The 24,283-nt window shown below is 51.1% G+C and overlaps 5 protein-coding genes across 5 annotated transcripts; 3 read left to right on the forward strand and 2 right to left on the reverse strand.

The window, feature by feature from the left end:
- Nucleotides 1-206: 206 nt before the first annotated feature.
- Nucleotides 207-5,145, reverse strand: EMWEY_00036060 (hypothetical protein, conserved; the record flags this gene model as incomplete). Its single annotated transcript, XM_013482099.1, has 8 exons — nucleotides 207-328; nucleotides 626-685; nucleotides 1,284-1,495; nucleotides 1,718-2,747; nucleotides 3,209-3,416; nucleotides 3,750-4,080; nucleotides 4,613-4,960; nucleotides 5,120-5,145. Coding segments are annotated over 8 exons (2,337 nt in total), but the record flags the coding sequence as incomplete, so codon positions are not given.
- Nucleotides 5,146-7,493: 2,348 nt separating this feature from the next.
- EMWEY_00036070 (Chromosome II, complete genome, related) lies at nucleotides 7,494-11,169 on the reverse strand (the record flags this gene model as incomplete). Its single annotated transcript, XM_013482100.1, has 7 exons — nucleotides 7,494-7,974; nucleotides 8,262-8,365; nucleotides 8,487-8,569; nucleotides 8,700-9,822; nucleotides 10,001-10,119; nucleotides 10,175-10,616; nucleotides 10,768-11,169. 7 exons carry the CDS (start codon nucleotides 11,167-11,169, stop codon nucleotides 7,494-7,496), a joined length of 2,754 nt encoding a protein of 917 aa, XP_013337554.1.
- Nucleotides 11,170-15,208: 4,039 nt separating this feature from the next.
- EMWEY_00036080 (thioredoxin, putative) lies at nucleotides 15,209-16,776 on the forward strand (the record flags this gene model as incomplete). Its single annotated transcript, XM_013482101.1, has 5 exons — nucleotides 15,209-15,266; nucleotides 15,525-15,722; nucleotides 15,999-16,186; nucleotides 16,333-16,419; nucleotides 16,552-16,776. The coding sequence occupies 5 exons, from the start codon at nucleotides 15,209-15,211 to the stop codon at nucleotides 16,774-16,776; spliced, it is 756 nt and encodes a 251-aa protein (XP_013337555.1).
- A 2,677-nt stretch (nucleotides 16,777-19,453) lies between these two features.
- On the forward strand, nucleotides 19,454-20,693 carry EMWEY_00036090 (eukaryotic translation initiation factor 3 subunit 5, putative; the record flags this gene model as incomplete). The annotated part of the gene is made up of 3 exons (XM_013482102.1): nucleotides 19,454-19,708; nucleotides 19,835-20,095; nucleotides 20,217-20,693. 3 exons carry the CDS (start codon nucleotides 19,454-19,456, stop codon nucleotides 20,691-20,693), a joined length of 993 nt encoding a protein of 330 aa, XP_013337556.1.
- Nucleotides 20,694-22,408: 1,715 nt separating this feature from the next.
- Nucleotides 22,409-24,004, forward strand: EMWEY_00036100 (hypothetical protein, conserved; the record flags this gene model as incomplete). The annotated part of the gene is made up of 1 exon (XM_013482103.1): nucleotides 22,409-24,004. The coding sequence occupies one exon, from the start codon at nucleotides 22,409-22,411 to the stop codon at nucleotides 24,002-24,004; it is 1,596 nt and encodes a 531-aa protein (XP_013337557.1).
- Nucleotides 24,005-24,283: the final 279 nt, after the last annotated feature.

The raw sequence follows: 24,283 nt of genomic DNA on the forward strand, positions 1-24,283 counted from the left end.
ATATATATATATATATATATATATTATATATATATGCATCCTGGGGGGGCCCTCGTGCTGTCCCACTTTAGGGGCCCTGCTAATTAGAGCCTAGGGGGCACAGCACCCCGACTCAAACCCTAGGGGGGGCCCTGAATAACCAGATGGGGCCCCCTGAATCTAACTCTAGCGTTCCCGCTGGCACAAACCCAAAGGGGCCCCCTTACCCAAACCCAGGGGGGCCCCATGAAGAAACCTTTGGGGATCCCCATGCGAATTCGTTCCGCTGGTATGGGGGGCCCCCTTTGCAGCGCCGCCATTGGCTCCCTTGAGGGGTCCTGAGGGGCCCCTTGAGGAGGAGAGCACCAATGGCTAGTTGTTTTGTTAATAAATGTAGATGCTTTTGTTTATACGAGCAAGGCGTAGGGGGCCCCCAGTGCCTCCTACTTTTTTACACTTTGGTGTAATTAAGAATTATAAATAGTAATTTTATTTTTATTTTATTTATTAATTAAAAAATAATAATTTGTTAAAAAATGACGGCAAAGAGGTGAACACTGCCGTGAGGCACTGCGTTACCACTACCCCGGCGGTGGGGGTTTAGGGTTTAGGGTTTAGGAATTAAATACTGTCTCCAGGTTCTTACGTAACTGAGCCGCAGACTTCTCCCTGTCCACTCGCCACACGTTATGTGGCGCTCTCTCATCTGCGCACAAACAAACCCTAAACCCTAAACCCTAAATCCTGATAGCTAAATAGGCAGCGAGTGCCAGCCTATGGAACGGGGCTATAGAGTGCAAGGGATCGTGTATAAGGGGTTTGGTTAGGGTTTAGGGTTTAAGGTCGGTTTGGAGCCGAGGGTTTAGGGTCTAGGGTTTACCGAAGAGGAGCGCATGCACGCCAGATCCCCCCAATATACTCTTAGGGAGGAGTTGGTGTTGCCGTAGTCTTCTTTCTATTAGCAGCAGAGAGAAACCCTCATCTGCAACCTCCTGCAGTACCTCAGGGTCTAGGGGCCTCCTATTGAAGCGTCTGCTGCTGCGCCTGTCTTGGGGGGCCCCTGGGGGCCCCCATCCAAGAACAGCCCTGCGCAGCTCGTTAAGGGTTCGACGGGTGCCTGTTGTTGGGAGCACAGCAACAGCACATCCTAAGCCCTAAACCCTTAACCATAAAACCCACAGTTGAATATATGTGCCTCCGCTAGTCGCCAACGTTTAGGGTTTGCTGCTTTAGTGTTTAGGGTTTAGGGTTTAGGAGTTAGTTGAGACAAGCTGAGGAGATGCACCGCGCGCAAAGATGCATACCAATTGAAAGGAGCTGTGTCTGCATCTCTCTCTCATCCTCTGCTTGTTGCCCATGCTGCTGCTGCTGCTGCTGTTGCTGCTGCTGCTGCATGAGGATCCCCCTAAAGAGTCTCTCGCTCCCGAACGTTAAAGCATCTGTAAGCAGGGCCTCCCGCTGCACCGCCTCAGGCAAGGGCGGGAGGGCCTCCATGTGCCTGTAGACTCTTGGTTGTCTAGGGGGCCCCACAAAGAACACAGAAAAGAGACAAAAAGAGACAATAAGGGAGAGACAATAAAGTCCCCACCAGCGCAGGGAGGCACACCAGACGACAGGCGGCAGGAGGAGACAAAGAGGAGACAAAATAGAGCCTAAAGCAAAATAGAGAAAAAGGAGACAGGTAAAAAAAGGAGACCAGAGGAATAAAAAAGAAGCAAATAAAGGGGGGCCTCCTTACCGCAAGTCTATACAATGTACAAGGGGCTTAAGGGGCTCCTTTAGAGGGAGGGGCCCCACAGCTATTTTCTCTATTGTCTCTCTTGCATCGAATAAGACCTTAAGGACAAGAGGGTTAGGCAGCAGCCACTGCAGCAGCAGCTCAACAGCAGCAGCATAAACCTCCTGTCTCTGCAGCAAATCAATTATAACTGTCTCCTCCCCCCAAGAGAGACACAATAAGGATGCACGACTACCAGGGGGCCCCACTACTCGTAACCCTACAGCAAAGGGCAGCAGACCTGCTGCTCCTTCCTCCCCTATCTCTAAAGGAAATGAAAACTCATTAGGAGACAGAGAAGAAGAAGACACCGTCTCCTCATAGCAATCCTGCTGAGACCCATCAGGGGGCCCCTCTGGGGGCCTCGCAGAGTGCCCTTTAGGGGTTTCCCAATGCGGGGGCCCCTCAGACTGTTGCCCCTCACGGGGACTCGCAGGGGCCCCTTCAGGGGCCTCCCCCTGCGGTGGGTGTGTTTGCTGCTCCTGTCCCCGTAACGTCAATCTACGGTGCCTAGCAAGGAAATACGAGATAGGAGGGGCCCCTGGTGTGTCTTCTTCTTTCAGTTGGTTATTTATTGCATAGATAGATTGCATGTCTTGCTGTGTCTGCAGCAAACGGCTTTGCTGCTGCTGCTGTCTCCTAAGGACCTCAAAGACCTCCCCAACCTCTTTTGCTGTCCCTATGAAGTGTAAAGAAGGAGCACGCAGCCAACTCCTGCTGCAACTGCTACTGCTGCTGTTGTTGATGTCAGTGCTGCTGCTGCCAGTGCTACTGCTGCTGCTACTGCTGCAAATGTTGCTGCTGCTGCCAGTCCTGCTGCTGCCGCTGCTGGTGACTGTCTCTGTAGAACTCGAATCCGTCAGGTCCTCCGTGTTCTCCTGTATTGACAGCTGAGGGTACAAGGCTACGGGGCCCCCAGAGGGGGCCCCTTCTTTGGGTACGAGCAAGCCTTGGCGGCTCATAAGAAAGCTCCAAGAGTCTCGCGGCAGACCTGAGGACAGTAGAACAGACACCTGGCAGCCTGCATGCATGTGTGCATGCATGCATGCATGCACGCATGCAACCATAATCTAAAGTGTACAGACAGTACGGAGCCTGGCTGTAAGGGGTTCGTTTTAGAACTTAGGGTTTAGGGTTTAGGGTTTAGGGTTTAGAGGTGTTTGGCCCAACAAGAGACAGCAGGGGTCTATATAGTTCTTATAGGGAGGGAAACCTCCCTATAAGGAGAATAGACAAAAAACCAAAAGCAGATGAGGAAGTAAATAAGGGAAGAAAAGAGATACAAATAAGCAAACAAAATAAACCCTTTATACCCTTGTGTAGCTATAGAAAATATATATATTGTATATATAATAAAATAAACAAATAAATAAATAAATAATAATATAATATAATGAAGTACTAAGAAGATAACAAGACAAATAAAAGAATTGCTGTTTGCTGCACCCCTACCAGTTAAGGGATCCTTCTCGCAAAGTACTTCTGCTGCTGCTTGCTGCAGCAAGCAGCAACAGCTGCCTATACACCTGAATATATGAATAAGGAAAGATTCGCTCTGCCTCTGCTGCGCTACCTCCAATAGAAACCTCCAGGAGACAGATGTCCCCCTTAATGGTGTATTTATTGCCTCTATTGCATCAGCTAAACCCTCGAGTTCTCCCTGCAACAGCAGCAGCAGCAGCAGCAGCACAACACCCATACGCTCCACATATATATACGCCAACTGTCCCCTTTATTATTTAAGTGTCTCCTTTGTGTCCCCCGTGTCTCCAAACAAAACTTAGGGACACTAGAGAGACACATAGAGACACTGAAGGGACACTTTGCTGCTGCTGCTGCTGCTGCTGTTGTTGTATCTACTGCAGCAGCTGCTGCAGTGTTAGATATTGTTAGATGCCCTTTTTACTGAGTGATACAACATCAGCAGCAGGTGCTGCTGCTGCTGTTGTATTACTGCAGCAGCTGCTGCTGCAGTTCCCTTTTCCCTTCTTACTAAGTGTTTGTTCTCTGCTGCCCAACAGGCACCAAAGATGCGCGGGGCATCAAAGAGAGGAGACCCTTGTGTCTCCAAGAGACACCTAAGGAGGGCCTCTAAGGAAGAGGGACTTAGACGGTAAGAGAGTTGCTGCAGCAGCAGGAAGCGTTGACGCCCATCAGGCCCCTCTTCCTCCTCCTCTTTCTGCTGCTGCTGCTGCTGCTCCTGCTCCTGCTGCTTTGTAGGCAGCAGCAGAGGCAACAACTCAAGGAAGCACGTACTCCCCACCACCTCCAGCAACACATTCAAGTTTACTGCTGCACTACTACGCGGCATAAGAGCAAAATGCCTACAGGGACAAGACAGAAGGAGACAGAGAAAAAGGAGACACTTATAGAGACAAGACAGAAAGAGACAGAGAAAAAGGAGGCACTAAAGGGGATAAGACAAAAGGAGACACAGAAAAAGGAGACACTTAGGGGATAAGACAGAAGGAGACAGAGGAAAAGGAGACACTTACAGATAGATACAAAGGAGACACACAAAGACACACAAATAAAGTCTCTTTTCTTCGTCTACTCTGTCTTATACAACAACCAATACCTCCAGACACTCCATTAAACAACAGCAACAAGGGGCACAATTCCTCTACAGGGGGCCCCCTTTAGGGGCCCCTCGTGTCCCTAAAGAGACATCATAGGGGCGCCAGAGGCCCCTTCCATGCTTCTTGCAATACATGAGGAAGGACACAACATGAACTACGTGTTTGTTGTTTTGTTCATAGCTTTGTTCTGGGGCCCTGAACGGTATGGCTCTGCTGCTGCTGCTGCTGCTGCTGTTATTGCTGCTGCTGCTACTGCTGCAGGGAGTGTGGGACCTACTCCTCAACAACAGATAAAAAAGCCTTAATAGCAACAGCTCTGTTGCGAGTAGAAGCAGACGGTGTCCAGCTAGGGTTGCAAACCCCAAAGATGAGTTCAGGGTACCGGCAAACCCTTACGGGGCCCCCGTCTCGTCCTTCTTCTAGGGGCCCCCCGGCTAGATGCCGGGGGCCCCCATGGAAAGCAAGGCCCGACTCAGGGGGACCATGGGGGTCTACAAAGGGAGCCCCCAAGGGGGCCCCTGGGAGGTCGATTCGCATCTCTGCAAGGGCCTTGGGCAAGGAACGATCTCCATTGAACAGCAATTGTAATGCAGCATGCAGTTCTGCCTTCAACGTTCCCCATCGCCTGTATCCACGTAAAAAAAAATCGTAAACCCTAAACACTAAACCCTAAACCCTAACCTTTGCTGGAGATGAATGCCGAAAACATGGAAAGCATGCACCATTTACAATAGGTAATTCACAGATTCAATTTAGGGTTTAAGACACAGGGAAAAGGGTTTACCGGTCAAGAATGTGTTGGTACGGCATAGGGTTTGAGTGGCAAGAAGGAAGGTTTAGGGTTTACATTACTGCAAGAAGGGTGCGCTTGCGATTCACACGGTAGGCTGCGCAGTTTGAACTTCACTACCGCGGAGGGACTAGGGTTTAGGGTTTAGGGTCTAGAGTACGTTGGCTGAAACGGGTCTTCATGATCACCAAGGTTTCCGTTTGTTTTCTTTTGAGGCCAGATGGGCCCCTTGGGGCCCCTCAAGGAATCGAGAATACGGCTGAGGATATTTGCAGCAAGTTCTCCTACTTTGCCTTCATCACAAAGACGGTAACACAACTCCACTGTAGGCACAGCAGCATGCACAGTGGGGGGGCCCCGTGGCGCGGGCCCCCCCCCATCAGAAACCCAGGGGACGTCTACGGCGCAATTCTGTAAGAGGCGCACAGACAACACGGGGGGGCCTAAGGGAGCAACAGACACGTGGGGCCTTCGATACCTCTCCACACACAAAATATGGGGCCTCAGCAGAGCTGAAGAAAGGCTTGAGCCGCAGCTGATCCTGCTGCTGCTGCTACCGCTTGTCGTGTTGCTGTGGCTGTCGCTACTGCTGTTCATGCTGCTGCTGCTACTGCTGATATTGGTCCTGCAGCAACTGCAACAAGCAGCAAAGCGTTCCTTTGCGTTCCTTGCTGCAGACGAACGCAGAGTTAGCCTTAGAAGGGGGCTCGTTCCATGTGCTGCAGCAGCAGTTCCTGCGTCGAGACTCAGGGGGGCCCCCCTGCTCCGCAGCACACACGCAGCAACTGCAGCCATCGGATGCTTTCGTGCCCTAAAACACAAAACTTCTCCATTTGGGGGCCCCTTGCTCTTGGATAGAACTCGGGAGTCCCTTGCTTCTACCCATTTTCAGTGACCCCAGGGCTTTCATGGGGGGGCCCCACGCTCTCAAGGGGGCCCCAGGGTACTGCCGAGTGCACTAATGGGTCAACAGCTTCTGCTAGTTGTGTATGATATTCAAGCCAGTCTTCTTTTCTCTCAGCTTACTTTACCTACTTTTAGGGATGGGTTCTGCTTCGCTGCCTCTGCCGCTGGAGTAACAGCAAGAGGTAAACGGGATATACCCGTGAGATCGGCTAGCTGCTTTAATTCTTCTACAGCGAATTGAATTTATTAGATTACTTCATTTGTTAATAACCAGAAACTGTCGGCTAAACCTACAAACAGGCCTTGGGGTTCTATACAGTCCTGGCAGAAGACGGAGAAGGCCTTATTGTCTGGTTATCGACATCAACGAAACCCAGTAAACGACATGCTATAGTATTTTAATATCAACGAAGAGCATTAAACAGCCGGAGAAGTGCCTCGTGTTGGCCCTGTTAAGGGGCAGTGAGCATCAGTAAGGTGTATGTATATCTTATGGTATAGGACTCACAGCTCCGCGTAGAGCACATACAGCTCGGGCTCTCCAGCATGCAGCTTAGGGCTTAAAAGTCTAGATCTTGAGGTTTATAGCAAACAGCCTAGGGTTAGCTGTACTGTATATGGCCTGGCTTACTGGAGGCAAAAGAAACTCGCCCTACACGTTACTGCCTATATCGGCGTGTGTCAGTCACTGCCCAGGGAGAAATTCAATAAAACAGACCTCGATCTTTGGTATGTACCACAGCAGAAGAACAGCTGCTGCAGCTGCTGCAGCTGCTGCCTGCAGCGCGAGTGGTCCCTCGACTCCCTCTAACGTGTGGGGCACACTAATAATGTATAGAATAAACACAATAACTAACACTTCGGCCTACTCAGCTCTGGGGAGAAACAATGAATGCAAACAACGGGCTTCGAGTTCGGTGGTGGGGGCTTAAGGTCTATGATTAGGGCGCTGGGGAAAGGAAGAGATGGAGTCACCACTCTGCACCTTTAGCGCACGAGGGACAAAGATAAGTGGCAGACAGAACGACTCTCATGATGTTCTTGAAAGGGACAGCAAACACCATTCCCCAAAAGACGAGGCGTCTTCCGTACACCGACTGGAAGCCGTGGATATGGTATGCAGTCTGCATTAAGGCACGGCGAGGCCAGCTTTCACACTAGCAGCAGCCGCAGCAGGCACTCGCCAGCTGTGTGTCTACTTGAAACGTCGAGAGCATATTGTGGGCCTGCAAGTCCCCCTCCCCGTTGTCTCTTCTATTTCTTCCTCTGTCTCCTCTCCCATATCTGCTTCGTCGCGTTGTCAGCTGGTGTGTGGCTCTCTTGAAGACGGGGTGGAGGCAGTTGGTGCCGTTCAGTTCATAGGGGACAGCGGCAGAAAGCAATACTGCTGCACCCGTGTGTCTATCTGCCCTTCTTCCGTTTGCCTTACGCTAACTAGCCAGGCAGCCAGCTATCTAGCTAGCTACATAGCTGCTCCTCGCAGCTTCTCGTAGGCCCCAGCCACCATATCTCCCACAGAGCGGAAGAGGCCCTGTGTTGTCTCTGATGCAACAGCACTCTTAACCCCTCCATACACCTGAGTCCCCACAGCAAATGCATCTTTGCTGATGCGCTGAGCCTCTGCCTTGAGAGCGTCTGCGTCTCCTCCTGCACCTCCTGCTCCTCCTCCTCCTGTGGCGAAGAAACAAGGGCTAGGTGGTGGTGTCTCCGGCGCCCAGTACGCCGCCGTTGGAGAAACAGCTGGATACAGGTACTGCTGCACAGGCAGCAGCGGCGGGTATGAGTTCACTGTATATGTTGTGGGGGGAGGCGCGTAAGTAGGAGGAGGCACTGCAGCGGTAGGAGACACTGGAGCACCTGTTTCCGTCTCCCACACCCGTACGCTGCCTCGAGGACTCGTCCCCGAGTGGGTGCTCGTCTCCATCATGGGTATGCAGGTAGCCCTGCAGCACAAACCGTTTGCATGCAGCACCCTGCACTTAAGCCAATAACACAACAAGCGTAAAGGCAGCCAACCAGTCGGCTAGCCGTTGTCTGCCACAGCTAAATGCAACGAAGCACAGCCACAGCCAGCTAGCCATAACTAACCCATAGCTAACCCATAACTAACCCTAAACCCTTAACCCTAAACCCTGATATCCGTCAATCGAGATGAGACGCCGTTAGAGAAAAACGTCCCGCTGCTGGTCCCCTACGGATGCTTGCTGCTACCTGCACCGGGATGGCTCACTGGTTGCCAGTCTTGAGGGCATCTGCCTGGTTATAAGCGATAAACTCAGAGTAGGGCATGAGACCAAATCTTGTCTCAATCAACGGCTCTGGCGTACCCGATTGCTGCCCCACAAACAAGTAAAAGCAGAAACAAACAAGGAATCATAAAGGAGCGCATACACTCCGCAGGCAGCGATGACACCCAAGGCAGACAGACAGAGACACACAAACGATAACAACGCACAAAATTTGCAAACATGAACTCAGCCTGCAGCTGCAACTGCTGCTCCGGCGGGTACCCGTTAGCGAAGTGGCCCGCTGTCCGCACTGAAAACAGATCAACGAGCCTAATAAAGCAGAGATCAACTAATCAACTCCGTGCCTTTGAGTTCGACAAGTGTTACAGCGGCGTGGTGTATGTACACCGCGAACTTCCCTCTCACCTCAGCAGGCAGACCCCAGGTATACTCCTCTGGAGGGGCGTCCTGGCTGCACAACACCTCAGCTTTTCTCTGGGCCTCGGCAGCAAAGCGCTGCTGTTGCCGCAGGTGGTCTTGCTGCAGCTGCTTAAGAGCTTCTTCCTGCTGCACTCGCAGCAGCTCCTGCTGCTGCCGCAGCGTTTCGTGGTGGGATACCAGCTCCTGTTGCAGCTGCTTCTGCTGCTGCTGCTGTTGTTGCAGCAGACTGGCTAGTGCTTCTTCCTGTTCCTGTAGGAACCGCTGCTGTCTCTCGACTTGTTCTCGTCTCTGTCGCTCTTGTATCTGCATCAGCTCCTCCAACTGTTTCTGCTGCTGTTGCCGCTGCAGCCGCTCCTCGTGTTCCCTCTTTTCCTGCAGTTCCCTTATTAGCGCCTGCCTTTCCTCCTCCCTTCTGCGCCGCTCCTCCTCTAGCCGCGCCTGCATCTCCGCCTCTTGTTGCTCCCGCTGCAGCTGCAGCTGTTGCTGAAGCTGCTGCTGCAGCTGCTCTTGCAGTTCCTGCAACTCCTGCTGCCTGCGTTGTTCCGCCTCCCGCCGCTGCTCCTCGAGACGCTGCAATTCCAGCAGCCGCTGTCGTTCCTGCTGCTCATATAGGCGTCGGGCTTCTTCTTGCTGCTGCAGCTGCTGCTGCTGCAACTCCAGCATGCGCTGTTGTTCGCGTTCAGCTTGTAGTCGCAGCAGCTCTAGACGCCTCTCCTCTTCCTCTTGCATACGTCTTCGTTGTTCTGCAATCGCCGCTTCCTGTTGCTGCCTTTGCATCTCCAAGTACATTTGTTGCTGCTGCTCAAAGCTGTAACCAGCACCAAACCCAGCAGCACCACCGGGGCGTGGGCTCAACGAGTCCTCATTGTTGAGTTTCTCAAAGACAGAAAATGGCATATCTCCAAACTTCGTCCGAATCCACGGATCCGGAGATGCCACAACTGGCGGCTGCTGCTGCTGCTGTTGCTGCTGCCGCTCCTCCTCCCACTTCTGCTGCTCCTGCTTAAGCCGCCGCTGCTCCTCCTCCAGTTTCTGCTGCTCCTGAAGCTGGCGCGAGGCGGATACAGTTTTAAAGGTCCGCGGGCTGCTGGAAGGCGTGTAGGGAGGGACGATGCGAACAGTCTGCAGCACCGCACCACCGCAACTAATCCCTAAACCCTAAACCCTAAACCCTATGCCCTACACCCTAGAAGTCGTATTGTCGTTGGGTTCTGCGTTGTGACAATGCGTTTGCACTTTTTGTGGGGACTGACTCTTGTGGTTGGGGCGGGGACGGAGAGAGCTCTGGAGGTGTCCGTACAACAGAAAGGGCGTCTGCTCCTTCTTTTGGGGGAGACAGTTGCAACTCGGAGGCGATATTTGTCTGCGCTTCCTCCCGCTCCTGTGCTGTATATATACTCCCGATTTGTGGCAGCGCGTCTGCGCGGGGTCAACATTGAACAGCAACCCGCTGCGTCCGCAGCGGCCTCCTCACCTTCGATGACAAAACCTTGCTGCTGTTGCTGCTGCTGTATCGGAGTGGTGCTCCACCGTATCGGCATGGGATACGAAGTGTGCAGGGTGCTGCTGGGTTTGGTATGAAACAGCAGCTTCGCCTCTGGCTCAGGGCTTGTCTTGCTGCAACAAGCAGAGAGGAGACCGCCACCAGAACCCCCAGGGGAAGCGGGCGCGACAGGGCATGAGAGCTGGCGAGCTATCGGCCCCGTAGGTTTGGCGCCGCCTTTTATGATGTGGGGCCCCATACCACCCTTTGATGTGACAGTGGAGGAGCGCACCAACCTCAGAGGGGGTCGGTCCCCCCATGTCTGCTGCTGCACTACCCTCGGCACCTCCACCACTTCTTCCACATACACCGGACGGCGCACCTCCCGAATCCGCTCCTCCACCACCGGCTTTGGAACTGGCACCACCACCTCCTGTAAGCACAAAACACTAATATGCATAAAATATACGCTGTATATGCATACATGCATATATACACTCATACATGCATATATACACTCATACATGCATATATATGAGATGGAAACTCAACTACGTGCTCAGGCCTTAGGGTTTAGGGTTTACCTGGTAGATGGTGGTAGGTACCTCTACTGTGCGTTCGACGACCTGCACTTGAGGAACAGTTGTGATAACTTCTTTGGTGATTGGCTTGGGAACATGATGTACTCGTTCTACCGTTTCATACTTGGGGACAAACTTAATTTTTTCTTGAAAAATGTGTTGCTTCTGTTCAACAACTTTCTCTCTAACAGCTACTTGAGGGACCTCTCGCACCCGCTGCTCGACCGTAGGCACCCGCACCTCCACCACCTGCTCCGTAATCCAGGGCCCCCCAGCAGCAGTTGGGATTGGATCCAGCGTGAGCACATTCCCGTAATGCTGCTGCTGCACGGTTGTCGGCGAAACACCATCCTGGCCTCCGCAGCACGGTGAGGTTTGCTCCGCAGGCGGCTTTTCGTACATCATCGTCTGATTCCAGATAATTAGTTGCTAACAGTTGTGGGGCCCCACAGAGACCACTCGTAGAATCCCTTGTATGCGAAGAATGGCGGAAGCAATGAGAGTGAAGGGAACTTCTCGCCCCCGTCGTGCCGTGGGGGCTCACGAAGAGGAGATACACACACAGAAAACGCCCTTGGTCAACTGTTGGAAACAACCACAGGACGCATGCACGGAAGATTGTGAAAAAAACTGGGGCTTTGAGAGGGGCACCGAGCGAAGAGAACCGGCCCACAGCTGAGCAGGAGCAACCCGCGTCTGCGACGGGAGAAACGCGCCGTTGGGGAAGCAAACAATACCTTCTTTAAGTGTTCAACTGAGCCTATAAACCTGCTAAAGACCTATAAAATACCAGCGGCGGGTAACCGGGACTCATTTGACTCTGCTGCAACCCGTGAGGCAACACTGGCACTTCGATGCAGCTGTGCAGAGCACCAGCTAGCCCTAAGAAGAAGAGACCTGCTTCAGCTTGACAGGGTTTAAAGTTGTATATTTATGCACCTTTCAACAACAATACCAACAAAAGGAAATCTAGATTCCAACTCAACAGCGAAGCACTCGACAAACCAGCCCTGCGGCTCGGTTGTGTGGCCCGGTCTGCACACGACGCATCTGCTGCCGGCCACTCCCCTCTTTCGCCTCTTTTCGAGTGGAAAAAATAATAATATACGTTTAAATGCAAGCCACCTCAAATAATTCAAGGAAGCTTGTTGTTTATACAGACAACGATCCCCACCACAGCCCCCAATAGGGCACCGGTGCCAGAGGGGGACCACTGCAGTGCCAGCAGCACACGATATGCAGACAGTATACAAAAGTTTCGAAGCATGAAGCTAATCCATTATTTTTGTGTTTCAGGTAAAGTGGTGAGGCGAAGCTCACAACATTGAACAGAAATGCGTGGTGAAATGTCCTGAATATTAGACACTATGAGGCGCGGCGACGCACTCTATGAACTCTTTTGAGGGAGAATAGCACGGAAATGGGACACATAAAGCTGGATAACACAATTATCATGTGGCAACTCTTTTGTGTGACTCACCAGAGTAGCATCAGCCCATTTGCTTGTTCTGCTTAAGAAGGTGGTATCTATAATTCATAGCTGGGGGGATCTGGTGAAGGGTCAAGTGGGTAGCAAGCAGTTGGCTACAGTTGTGGAGCATGGAGCAAAGTCATATTTTTGTGATTCGATACTGGTGCCTAGTCGCACCAGTTGTATCAATGTGAGGTCTTACAGATATCAGGCCAGGGCTTCTCGAGCAGCCCAAGGCCACCAAGTGTAATGAGATTCTTTACGCGATTCTCTGCGCTCATCAGAAGACCATCTTGAAGGACAGACTGTCGACGTGTGCTTTAAAACACTAGTTCGCCAAAAGCATATGGCCTCTTCAAGTCTGTAGGCGTCGTGGGCATTGCAGATCGAGCGGGTAGGGCTGGGGGGCTGGGGCTGGGGGATACGGCGGCGGGGAATGGCGCAACGCAGTATTGCCGCACGAAGAGCTGCAAGGCAAACTCACGTGCAAGTACAAATCTTTTGCTGCACAGCCCGTGGTAGGCAACTTTCATGTGAGTAGATGTAGATGCACCACCTGCGAATAGACAGTGTGAAGTCCACTGTCGTTGCCCCACTGCCACATGCCGTTCTTTTCCCCATAATGGGGATGGTGGAGCATGGACACGACAGAAACTGCACCTACTGCGAGCAGAACACTACTTTTATCACTCTGATGGCCCCATTGAATAACAGCAGGACGAGACAGCTCTCAAAAGGGCGCAGGGGAAGTCAAACTTCTTAAGGCATTGAGAGCCTGTGTGAGCATATCGGATACTTTTCACTTGTGTAACATATTTTCTAATGCCGTGCAACTAAACGTAGATTTAGTATATGCTCACACAGGATCTCAAAGCCTTAAGAAGTTGCATGCATTAAGCCAGGAGGAGGCTAATGTGTATTGCACCGGTCTTTGGGGCTGGAAATTTCAACAGCGCAGGTTACCGCTGTGCCTCGTGGTAAATCTTTCCACTGCGCATGCTCTGCTTGTTATCAGCAAAAACGCCCCCGTCAGTAATTAGTGCGATCCTGTAGTGTCCTGCACTACCGGAAGCACTATAGTAGCTATAAAAAGTGTGAGGACCTTTACTTCAACTGTGTCCGCTTCTGCTGTGCATAGGGTGATGATAGGATCGAATATTCCAAGGCCACCGTCTCGAAAGGAGTATCAGGACGGATTGTGTGCATGTTTCCGTCGTTTCCTGCAGCTCCTCGTCATTGCGCACGGGTCTCCCCACGCGTTTCCGCCTGCAGCACTTCTTCTACTGCTCTCCTCAGGTGATGCGAAATGCCATTAGGCGTGCTGAAAAATACACTCCAGGGGAGAACGTTTCCCTCCAATAGTGGGGAAGCCGCTGTATAACTGTGATTGTCTTGGTGAACTGACACAATGTAAACCCCCCGGATCATAGTAATGTAACCCAACGCTAAATTGTATTGGCGTCTAACGGTCATAGCCTTGCCGACATGGTGTTATGTCTGCCATTGGCGATGCATACCATCACAGACTGTACTAACACCTGGGATGGAAGATGCCACCTCCTCGTGATAGCTTCAGATACCACATTCTCGTCGCCTGCGTTGGGAAGTGATACTAGTTTCTCAGCTTTAGTGCGAAAATGGATAAGCACAGTGTGAACTCGGGGCGGATCCGAGGGAAGTACAACCGCCGATTTTGGCTCCATCACCTCGCCGTACCTTGAGAAGGGGCAATGCAGTTACGCATACGTAAGGAGGAAAATTTTACTTACACCTTCCCAACGGAGACGAGAGGACGCGTCTGTAAAAACTTTCCAGTTGTTGAGTATATGAGACTTGTATGTGTGAATGCTAACCTCGCTCAGAAAAGTACAGGGACCAGGAAGCTGCAGCAGCCGGGTAATTCGGCGCTCAAAATTCCGGAAGGCCGTACGGCTCATCGCAGCTGTTTCTCTTGCAGTGAAGTCGTCCATATAATTCAAGACTGCAGGCGATGTGAATGGATACAGTGCTGGAGAAGCAACGCTGCCAGGACTGCCTTCCGGTGACGCTGTATGCCTTGAGTCGCAGCGCAATTTTTGGCAAGCAGTATTTTCTCTCGCGGCTCTAGGCACTTGCGGTATAGAATCATGGATACTGGCGGGGTAGGTCAGTTGCACTTAAGAATATCCCATCTTATATTGCATTCCGGCTCCACTACAGTTCTCTATAACCCTCGGATAAAATCCAGACCCTGTGTTAGAGTTCTGCAGGACGCCACCCTGGTCTTGTGATGGAGTATACTGCTCTCGCGTGCCCCACCGAGCCTTACTGTGATAACAACTGTAACGAGAATCTCAGACCTTATCCAAAGACTGTCTCAAGTTCCAGGGGAGTCAAACTAGTTGAGACAAAACTTCGGTAATAGCACCTGACCTACCCTTGCCAGGCTTGGGAATTTCTGGGAGCAGCAGACCACGCGAGAAGGTCTGGTATAGAAGGTAGCCGCATATGATACACCGCTTCTTGTTGCAACTCAAGGTGTAGAATATATCAAGAGGCAAGAACAACAGAGCATTAGGCTATGGATGCACTAACAGTGCATATAGCTTTTTAAGGCCTCTTCATGCTAGTATGCTCGTCTCTGTGTCGAATAGGAGTTCATGTGCGCCCATCAAAGAGTCTTAGCAAGATCGGAAAGGAGCTCTTACATGCGTTGAAGGCTGGCAGACTATGCTGCATCATATAGCCAGCCTGAACCCAAGTAGGAATATACTGATGAACTGGCGGCAAACGGTGCCAACAAGCGTTTACTGCTGCAACGCCAAGTCCTGCATCAGACACGACTGTAAACTAACACATGCACTACGTTGGGTCCGGTTCACGCAATTTTATAGCTGTTGCATTTTAGAATAAGGGATACCCAAGGGTGAGGCCCAGGAGTAATCTAATTTCGTTTGCTAAGTAGGGGTAAGTCCCACGGGCGGGAGGTTTAGAATGACTGGTTTACACGGTGGTGGCAAGATGCCAAGAGAAGCCCTCGTCTTTCTCCCAAGTATACTGCAGTGAAAATATATCGTTGCAATAATGAGTCAAGGAAGGAAGTGTCAGCACTCAAAGGGTTACAGTGCACTGGGGCCTGAGTTGGCTCCTGTGTTAAGTCCGCCACTCCCCAGCTCAATGAAGGATGCAGACTGCGTTGATTGCTTGATGTCTTTGGCGTAAGTCTCCATTCCCATTTTACTAAATGCGGTGTCTATATTTTCATTTCTGAAAATGCGGTCCTTCTTACGTGTTTTGTGCCTGCTGGCAGCCACTGCCGCCTGGCACGAACGGAGCAGCATCAACACGAATCTACCTTTTGCTCTCGCTGCAGCACCTGCAGCACCTGCTCCCCCTGCTTCCTCTGGCAGCCCACCCTCTGCTGCTATACCTTCCCAGTCTGAAGTACAGGTCCTTACAGATGCGAACTTTGAACAAGAAACGCAAGCCGTCACCGGTTCCACCTCGGGTATGAAGCGACAGCCTGCCCACGGGTGGACTGTTTGCTCGGTGTTGAATAGGGAAATTTGTCACTTAGTGGGCATTTTCCCATTACCATAAGACTATTAATGTTGTTAGACGTCTCCATGACATTTTGCCGCCCTCCATCGATGCACGCGGGAGTAGAACCTGCAGCGCTTTCCACACCCGCACACATGCAAATGCTTGGACTCCGGTTTGCGATTACTTCCAATCTCTTGGGTGTTTAAGGAATCTTGTTTCCTGTTGCTTTCTATCGTCTCAGGTGACTGGTTTGTCAAGTTCTACACACCATGGTGCGGCCACTGCCGGAAGTTGGCGCCGGCGTGGGAGGAACTGGCAAGGAAGCTCAAGGGACAGATTAATGTAGCTCATCTTGACGCCACCACGAATCAGCGTACAGCATCACGATTCAACATCAGGGGTTTCCCAACTCTTCTGTACTTGAAAGATGTGAGCCGATCATTCAGCAGCCCTCCATGTGTCGGCACGTGCGCACTGACATTCCTGTGCTATAGTCATGCACCCGTTGAACGCGTTGTGCAGCGTCTCGTGATGTGTTGTAAGATATTTCTTCTGGCTTGTTGTGGCCACCACAGGGTCAAATGTATCAGTACAAGGGCAACCGCACTGTGGACGACATGTACAAGTTTGCAACCGGTGGATGGCAGCAGACGGCAGGAAAGGTGCGCCACGTCTTTGCCAGGTCCAACTCCCTTTGTTATAAATCCCTTTAATATGAAATGGGGAGCTCTATAGCGTGACTGCGCTGCGAACTTAACTGTGAAATTCGAACTGCTTGTGCCGGTTTTATTCAGCCTATTCCGCCAGTTTTGACGTGGCTCGAGTCGGTGAGGGACGAGTTTCTCTTGGCAGTCCAACAACTTAGAGATATTTTCATTCAGTTCCCGTTGCCTCTTCTGATGCTTTTCGGCATTGGGTGCATCATGGGCTTGATGACTGCTTGCCTCGGCTTCGCTCTCTGCATGGGAACGAAGAGTCGCGACGTGAAGATCTCCAAGACGTCGAAGAAGAAGGATTAGATAACGCGCGCATTCTCATTCTAGCTGTGTTATGCTGTTGTGTGGCAACCGTAACACAATATCACGACTGGCTCTTATCCCCCACTCCATGTGCCGTTCCGTCGATGAATGGACGCAGAGTGCTGCAGGCGGCCAGTGCCGTCTGGCCTTTCTTCCCAGGAAGCTTCGGAAGCCCATTTGCAGCTTTATGCAGCTCATGTTGTGTCTTGCGAATGGGGACTTTATGGGGTTGACACTGGCTCGCAAGTTGAATGCAAACTGTGTTAGACCCCCGCGCGGGGCCTGCTGGGATTCTCTCCCCACGTATTATTCCTCCTTGCATGCCTCAACTATGTGCTTCATCACCTTAACCAGTTATGAGCACGCTAACCACATTTTTCTCATTAGCTGCACTACACTCAACTGCTTAGAGAGTGGCTGTTACCAGACTAAAGTGAGGAGGATGGTTTAGTGCTCAGGCAGCAAAGACCGCGTTATAATCAGGGGAATTAAGAATAGTTCGAAAATTTTCTATCGGGAGGGAGCAGTAGGAGGTTGAGCAGCTGCACAATTTATGTTGGCCAAAAGCATCAGGAGAAACTGCTTGCGATGGAAAGAGCTGTGTCGTACAGATGACACTTGTTTATGGAGCAGCGTACTTCGTGGAGGCAGTGGAGGCTTGAGGCACGCTGTTGCACATTTCAAAACTCCTGGAAAGGACAGGGGACGAAAATTGCCCATTGTCTCACCTTGCAGGGCGGACCTCGGCCGCTGTACGCACTGGACTGCCATTCTCTTAGAAGTTACAATGTGCCACAACATTGTGGGCGTCGTCGTCATTGCCCAGCTGCCTCGTGGAATGGAGCATAACGCGGCGAGGTGTGCGGAGGGTGTTTGAGCAGCGAAGGATGAAAGCTGCTGAACTGTGCCATATAGTCAGCAGAGCACTTGCAATTTGGGCTTACACAATGCAGTTATGGCTACTCCCAAAGCGTCAAACAAGCGGGAGACGCAGCCCCTCCACTATAGTTAACGCAGCTGCACCAGGTCGACGTTGCATGCTTTTACATATAGAAGCGGCAGCCTAGCGGCCCTCACCGGTAGCCACACGGAAAGTTCAGCAAGCCTTTTAGTGCCCCTTCACATCCTGTAAATATGCATTCAGCCATAATATACCCCCCCACCACTTTGGTGAGTCAATAGTAGCATCCCTTCAGAGGCTCACACGCCCCACCCCTGTCGCCAAGGTACCCAGACTATTTGCTGTTGACCAGGAACTTGTTCGGACTGAGGTTGTGGCGATACGTTTGTTTCACCTCGTATAAAGTCCAAGAAATGTTGGGATGCTGTCAGAACCTTTCTACATTTGTAACCCAACTACGATGCACCCATTCATTCAAGCTCGTTTGCGCCATACTGCAGATGCACGACAACGTCAATTCGCGCCCTCTGTAAACCACTACAGGACTGGCTGAGTGGCCCATGGACAGCCTACTTCTACAGTAACTCTTGTGCTCATCTACATGACGGTGCGCTTACAATGGCATTCACGTTTGAATGGCTCAAAAAATAGTGTCACCCGTATCATGGTTTCCTGCTGGCACGGGCATTCCTGTTTCCGTGCATGTTGGCCACCTGAGTGGCATGTAACATCTCACCAAGTGCCTACACTGTTAGTGAACGCGAAAAATGGGGCTTTGTTGCGCTTGCATGTATTGTTGCCTGGGGAAGTTCCAGCAGGGTGAATTAAAACCCGTCAGGCGGATTGCTCTCCGCACCAACAAAAGCCCCAGACGCTTGCATCGCTGTATCCGAGATGTCTGGAGATTTGATTTGGCGTCAAGTGCAGTTGGCAAACTTTTGACATAAGATGTTCCAAATTATATGACACTACAGCTCACGCCGCTCCACCGCTTCGATGACGGCCTCTGCCGACGCCCTCCGCTCCCCTCCAACTCGTACAGACCGCATAGATATGCTTGAAGAAAGCATGAGAGGTTTACGAGGAGTGGGTGGGCCAATGTATCTGGTAATTCATGTTCCAAAGTCGTCAGACACGTCGCTACAGTGTACGGTATTGAGGACTCTCCGCGATGTCCAGCAGCAAACAGCACCAATCCCACTTCCCAAAATTTGTACCCCGTCCAATTTTTTGTTAGGCATATCTGAACGGTAGTTTAGCAACAAAATACCGGGAAGTTTGTATAGCGCGTGAATACATGGACGGTGGTTTCAAGTCTAACACCAACTGTTGTAGTCCGGAACGATCAATGCGTCTGTCAACTGTGTAACAATAAAGTTTAAAGAAAATCTGAAGTATAAAAATAAATACTTCAAAGCAATTAAGCACATCTGTACATTTCCGACTTGCGGGGCGCATGCGTCGTGTGGGCCCCAAAGTGCCGTGGAAGCCAATGGCATCCGCAGCTCATTCTGTGGCGCCTTTGGAGAGGTGATCTCCTTGGTTAACTAAGGAATTCGGAATTCATCATGATTTCAAGGAGCAAGGCGCTAAGCAGACCAACAGCGAGGTAACAGTAGAGCCCTCGCTGTCTTTACCGTACATATTAGAGGAGAGCGGTTGCAATACCTTGCTGTCAACACCCGTCAACACAGCACGATTGCATTGTAAATTGTCAGTGGAAACACCGCCGCTAAGTGCTTTTGTAGCGGGGGAGTTGCCTGTGACCTCACGACAATGTCGCGCCGGGTGACCACGCTGGGGGCAGGCAACCTGAAATCGGCCTGCGTGCCCAAGAACTTCGATTTGCTGCCATTTCCCTCTCTCCGCGTCCGTCTTCACCCTGTGCCGCTTATGACAATCTTAGATGCGTACATTCGACGGGATGAAGGCCAAGAAAACGTAATCGGCACTCTCTTGGGCTCTTGCTCCGATGGAAACGTCATTGATGTCACAGACTGCTTCGTGGATCGCCACTCCTTGACTGGAGAGGTTTGTTAACAATGAGGGGCGTTGCTAATGATTCAGTAGGGAAAACGTAGGTGACCAGCCAGCAGAGTTGTTGGTTGTCCAGAGGACGTTCCCCTCTGTCTCCTCTTGTGTCTTGTTTTTTTTTAGGGTTTGCTGCAAATCATCAAGGATCACCACGAGAGCATGTTCGAGCTCAAGCAACAGGCCAACGGGGGCAATGGGGGAGTGAGAGAGGTGGTTGTTGGATGGTTCTGCACAGGTAGTGAAATGACTGAATTGACCTGCGCTGTGCACGGATGGTTCAAGCAGTTTTCCTCCGTCTCCAAGTTCTTCCCTCAGCCTCCTCTGACGGAACCCATCCATTTGATGGTTGATGCTATTATGGAAAGCGGGAGCTTCGCAGTGAAGGTATGTAGTAATCGTGCAGGAAACCTAGAGAGTTGCGCTGTCACAAAACGTCTGATTTTCATGTGTAGGGTAACATACGCAGCAATAATGGCTTCGCGGGAACGGATTGCTTTTGTTGCAGGTGTACACACAGGTGCAGATGACTATGGCAAGAGAGGCTTGTTTCCAGTTCCATGAACTCCCCTTAGAACTGTATGCGTCTCCCTCCGACAGAATCGGTCTACGGTTGCTTCAGAAAGTGCGCATGGCGCATCGCAGCTATCCGCCAAAAGCTGAAGAGTTGATGGAACCTCCAGCAGATGGTGTTTTGTTGAATGAGTTGGGCGACGGCCTCAGTGCCGAGCTTGAGCAGCTGCAAGAGAAGCTTGAGATTTGCGCGTCATACGTTCGGAGCGTGCTGAATGGGGAGACTGAACCTGATCCTGAGGTGGGCCGCTTCCTTAGCGCTGCTCTGAGCAGCGCTACAGAGCCAGAAGTAGAGAACTTTGAACAGCTGTGTCAGAACACGCTGCAGGACAGTCTCATGGCGGCGCACTTGGCAAGGCTGGCAAAGCTGCAGTTCGCTGTTGCTCAGAAGCTCAACAATTCGTTCTTCTGAGGGAAATGAGCGGGGATTCGGAGCCTCTCTGGGCACACGTTAGCTTCGATGGAACGCAGCAGCGTTGCGGTGTGCCTATAGAGGACCTTACCAACTGTCGGCAGCCTAGGCGGCTGCACTGACTTCCTAGTGAATTCTTTGTTTTCAGTGCAACGGCAACACCATTACACAAAATATCGGGGTGTAGAATTCTTTCTAGGGACCCGCTAGTGGCTACATACCTCAACAGCCAAAAAGCTCGAATGTGCAAGCTACTGTTGAGAAACCCCCTGAATCTCGGGAGCGTTTTAACATATAAGGCGTAGAATACTGCGGCGAATTGCCACAAGCGGAGCGAAAAGTACCCCTGTGCAGCCCACTGACATCACCTCCAATGATGGAGTGGGGTCGAAAGTGCGCACAGCTGCCGCCGGACATCGATATTAAGAACGGCGTGGTGATGTCCTATAGTTTGGACGTTTTCGTTACGTCGTCAACTCCCTTGGCAGTCGCATGCCTTTGCCGGTTGTGGTAAGCGGAGGGAAAGTTTTCAGGAGCACTGAACCAGTACATAAGAGGCACAAGAGGAGGTCGTCAAAAAATTCGCGATGCAGTTGAGGCCAAGCGCACCTTCCATTTTCGCCACGAAAAGCCCATGCTTTGAAGCACCAAATCCATGCGATAAATGTGAGTTGCCTTGCGTATGTGTGTGCTCTGCGGGGTGGCGATCTGAACATGAAACCTAGCGCTCGATATAAAGGATGAAGGAGGAGGGCCTCCAAACATTCAACCTGGCACTTCACTATTCCCATCTGCAGGGGAAGCGCATGATTGCATATCGCGGGCACGGGCTAGAAGCAACGGCGCCTATTATGGTATCCGACACATCCATGTGCACATATGTGAATGGATGATCAATTTAAATGAACCTTGAGCATTTTCTAAGCTAAAATATTCACCTAGCCAGTCACTGTGTGCCGTGGGAAAGCAGGTTCTCTAGTACTACCCAGTGGTCACTTGACACGGTCCATCGATATCACTACAGGAACACATTCGCTGAGTACGAAACAGCATCCTTGAACAATTAGAATGCTTCGTCTATATCATTTACGAATAAAATAGCCAAGCAACCTTCAGACACCCTGTACTGCAGGCATCGGGCTCGATGCTGTGCAGTCCTGGTTTGCTTTGCGTCCGGTGCCCGTGAAGGGCGCGCCCGATCACTACGCAAGGCTCAGTTACCATTAGTTGTGCTGAACATCCTTGTGATTGCTACATTTTTTAATTACGTAGCAGTCAATATTTGGGCAATAGTTTTTAAATAAGCTCGCCCTAGAACTCTGCACGAGTTGAACTGTCGTCCTTCCAGCCCATGCTGTTTCGAATCTACAGGGGTTTGTTTATGTCCTGGCTTAATAAGTCCATTTGAATTAGTGTTCTTTCACCGGATCGAATTTGTCCAAACTTAATTCGTGTTTCCTGTGCCTTCAAGGCTCGACGGCACCACATTTTCAGCGAGACCGGGAGGTCGTCCCCTCCTGCTATTTCAGACTCTCTCTGGGAGATCCTGTACTTTTCCTCTTGCTTTCGTGGTGTCAAGAAGCCCTATTTGCTTTATCGATATTACAGGCAAAGTTGGTATACGACCGTCCTCTGTTTAGAGATCAGCAGACGCTCAGGATAGGTGTCTTGGATGGTTCCCTCCTCGTCTCGCTTCTAGACTTAGGAATTGTAAGATGAAAAAAGTAGTTGCCTGCGTGGTAGTGTTGGCCTCAGTGCCAGTGACGTTATGCAGTGGCCCAACTGGAACAGTCCCGAACAGCTGGTCAAACGCTGGGCCATTGACGAGCGGGGTGAACATTGCAGCTTCTGGGGAGCCAGATGGCTTTTCGCCGGCTGTTCAGGCTACAGCTGATGTCCCTCAGAGTGCGAAGACTACAGATGAAGAGGCTTCCATTGCGCTGAAGGCAAGGGTGTCATCTGAGCCGCCAACAGGAAAGCCTGAGGGGAAGGGTGCTGAAAGTGAAGCAAAGGCACCAGAAGTATCCAGTGTAGTCCACCAGGAAAAACGACTTTTGGGGAATGGCCACAAGGCTCTAAGCTTGGGTCTCCTCATTGTGGCGTTGGCGTTTATTGCAAGGGTGTTTGCCTCAAAGCTTGCATTGACAGGAGGACTGCCAAGGCAGGCTGATGGGGGCATTCCAGACTCGGGACCAGAAGTCGTCTCACCAGAACCTGGGGGTGACGATTTGAAAGAAGACGTGCAGCCCGCCGTTGAGGCGTTGACTAGTGGAGCTGCGCAGACCGAACATCTTGATGTAGGCGCACAGCTTGAACGGGAAATTCAAAACCTGTTGGAAGCCTTTAGGCGTTCGACAGTCAGGACAGAGTTATGGGCGAACAAGTCAGAGACTGCTCTGCTCTCCGGGAGGGCAAAAGGAGGGGATGGACCTAGTCCGGATTCGGCTTTGGGCTCTCTTGTGACCAAGGTGTCATCGATAGCATCTTCGTTGTCCCAAAATACTGGAACACTCTTTGCCGAGCTGGAAAGGCTCACAGAAAGAGTCGGAAGTGCAAGGACTCCGGAGCAGGTAGCGAATGCGGCATATCTTCTCCGAGAGTTGCTAGGAGCCTTGGAGAAAATTGGGGGGAGTGCCGGCACTGACTTTTTCAGACTTACAAAGCTAACTGCCACTATGGCCAATCAGTCAAAGGCGCTCCTTCAGGTATATCCAGACGTTGTCGTACTAGCGAATAACTTGTCAGAACAACTACCAATACCTTATCCAAGCCATTTGCCCAGCCCAACGCCTGGTGAAAGCCAGATTTCACCGGTTGATTTGAGGATGATCGTCGATTCAGTGAGTGTCTCCGAGGCCCTTCAGCAAGCAAAAATGCAAAGGATTCTTCGTAGTCAATTGTCGAAGAAGGAATTTCCTTATTTGATTCTGTTATTAGAACGGGCTGGAGCGCTTCAACGAGAGATGCAGGCTGCTGTGAAATCACTGGTGCAGGCTCAGGAAAGAGCGGAGGAGGGAAGGGTACCGAGCGATCCTGCTGGCCTGAAATCATACGTAGATACCCTGAAGGCTATAAAGGAGAAGCAGGCAGCATTGGGGGAGGAAATGAAGTTGGAATTGGACTTATGCGTTGAACAAGCATTAGAGCACCTTGAGGCAGCCCATACTTTGCTAGTGCGAGGTGGAGGTGAGCGCTGGAGAAAAAGCGCCCACCCACTGTTGGGTCTGGCAAGAACACTCAAAAGGCACTGCGCCACTGTGAGAGAAGCCCTGTCTAAGTGGGAGGATAACATTGGCAATACCACCGAATGAGGATGGTCCTCCAAGTAGCCCAACTGGGCATGAATTTATACTAGCATAACCTTGAACAGTTGGCATGGTTCCACTGGAAGCTGGCTTTATCTGTGAAACAAGCTAAACCGTTTGAGCATGCGTGCGGCATCAGCCCAGCAGTAGTTTTGAAACGGAATGTCAATGGCATTGATAAGGATATTTACTAAGATATCCTTCTTATACGCAACTACTAAGATATTTCACAGTAGTGTGATGTGGGGTGTTTATATATATATATATATATATATATATATATAT

The sequence above is a fragment of the Eimeria maxima genome, genomic scaffold (assembly GCF_000499605.1).
Source record: "Eimeria maxima Weybridge genomic scaffold, Emw_scaff515, whole genome shotgun sequence".
Classification (NCBI taxonomy): domain Eukaryota; phylum Apicomplexa; class Conoidasida; order Eucoccidiorida; family Eimeriidae; genus Eimeria; species Eimeria maxima.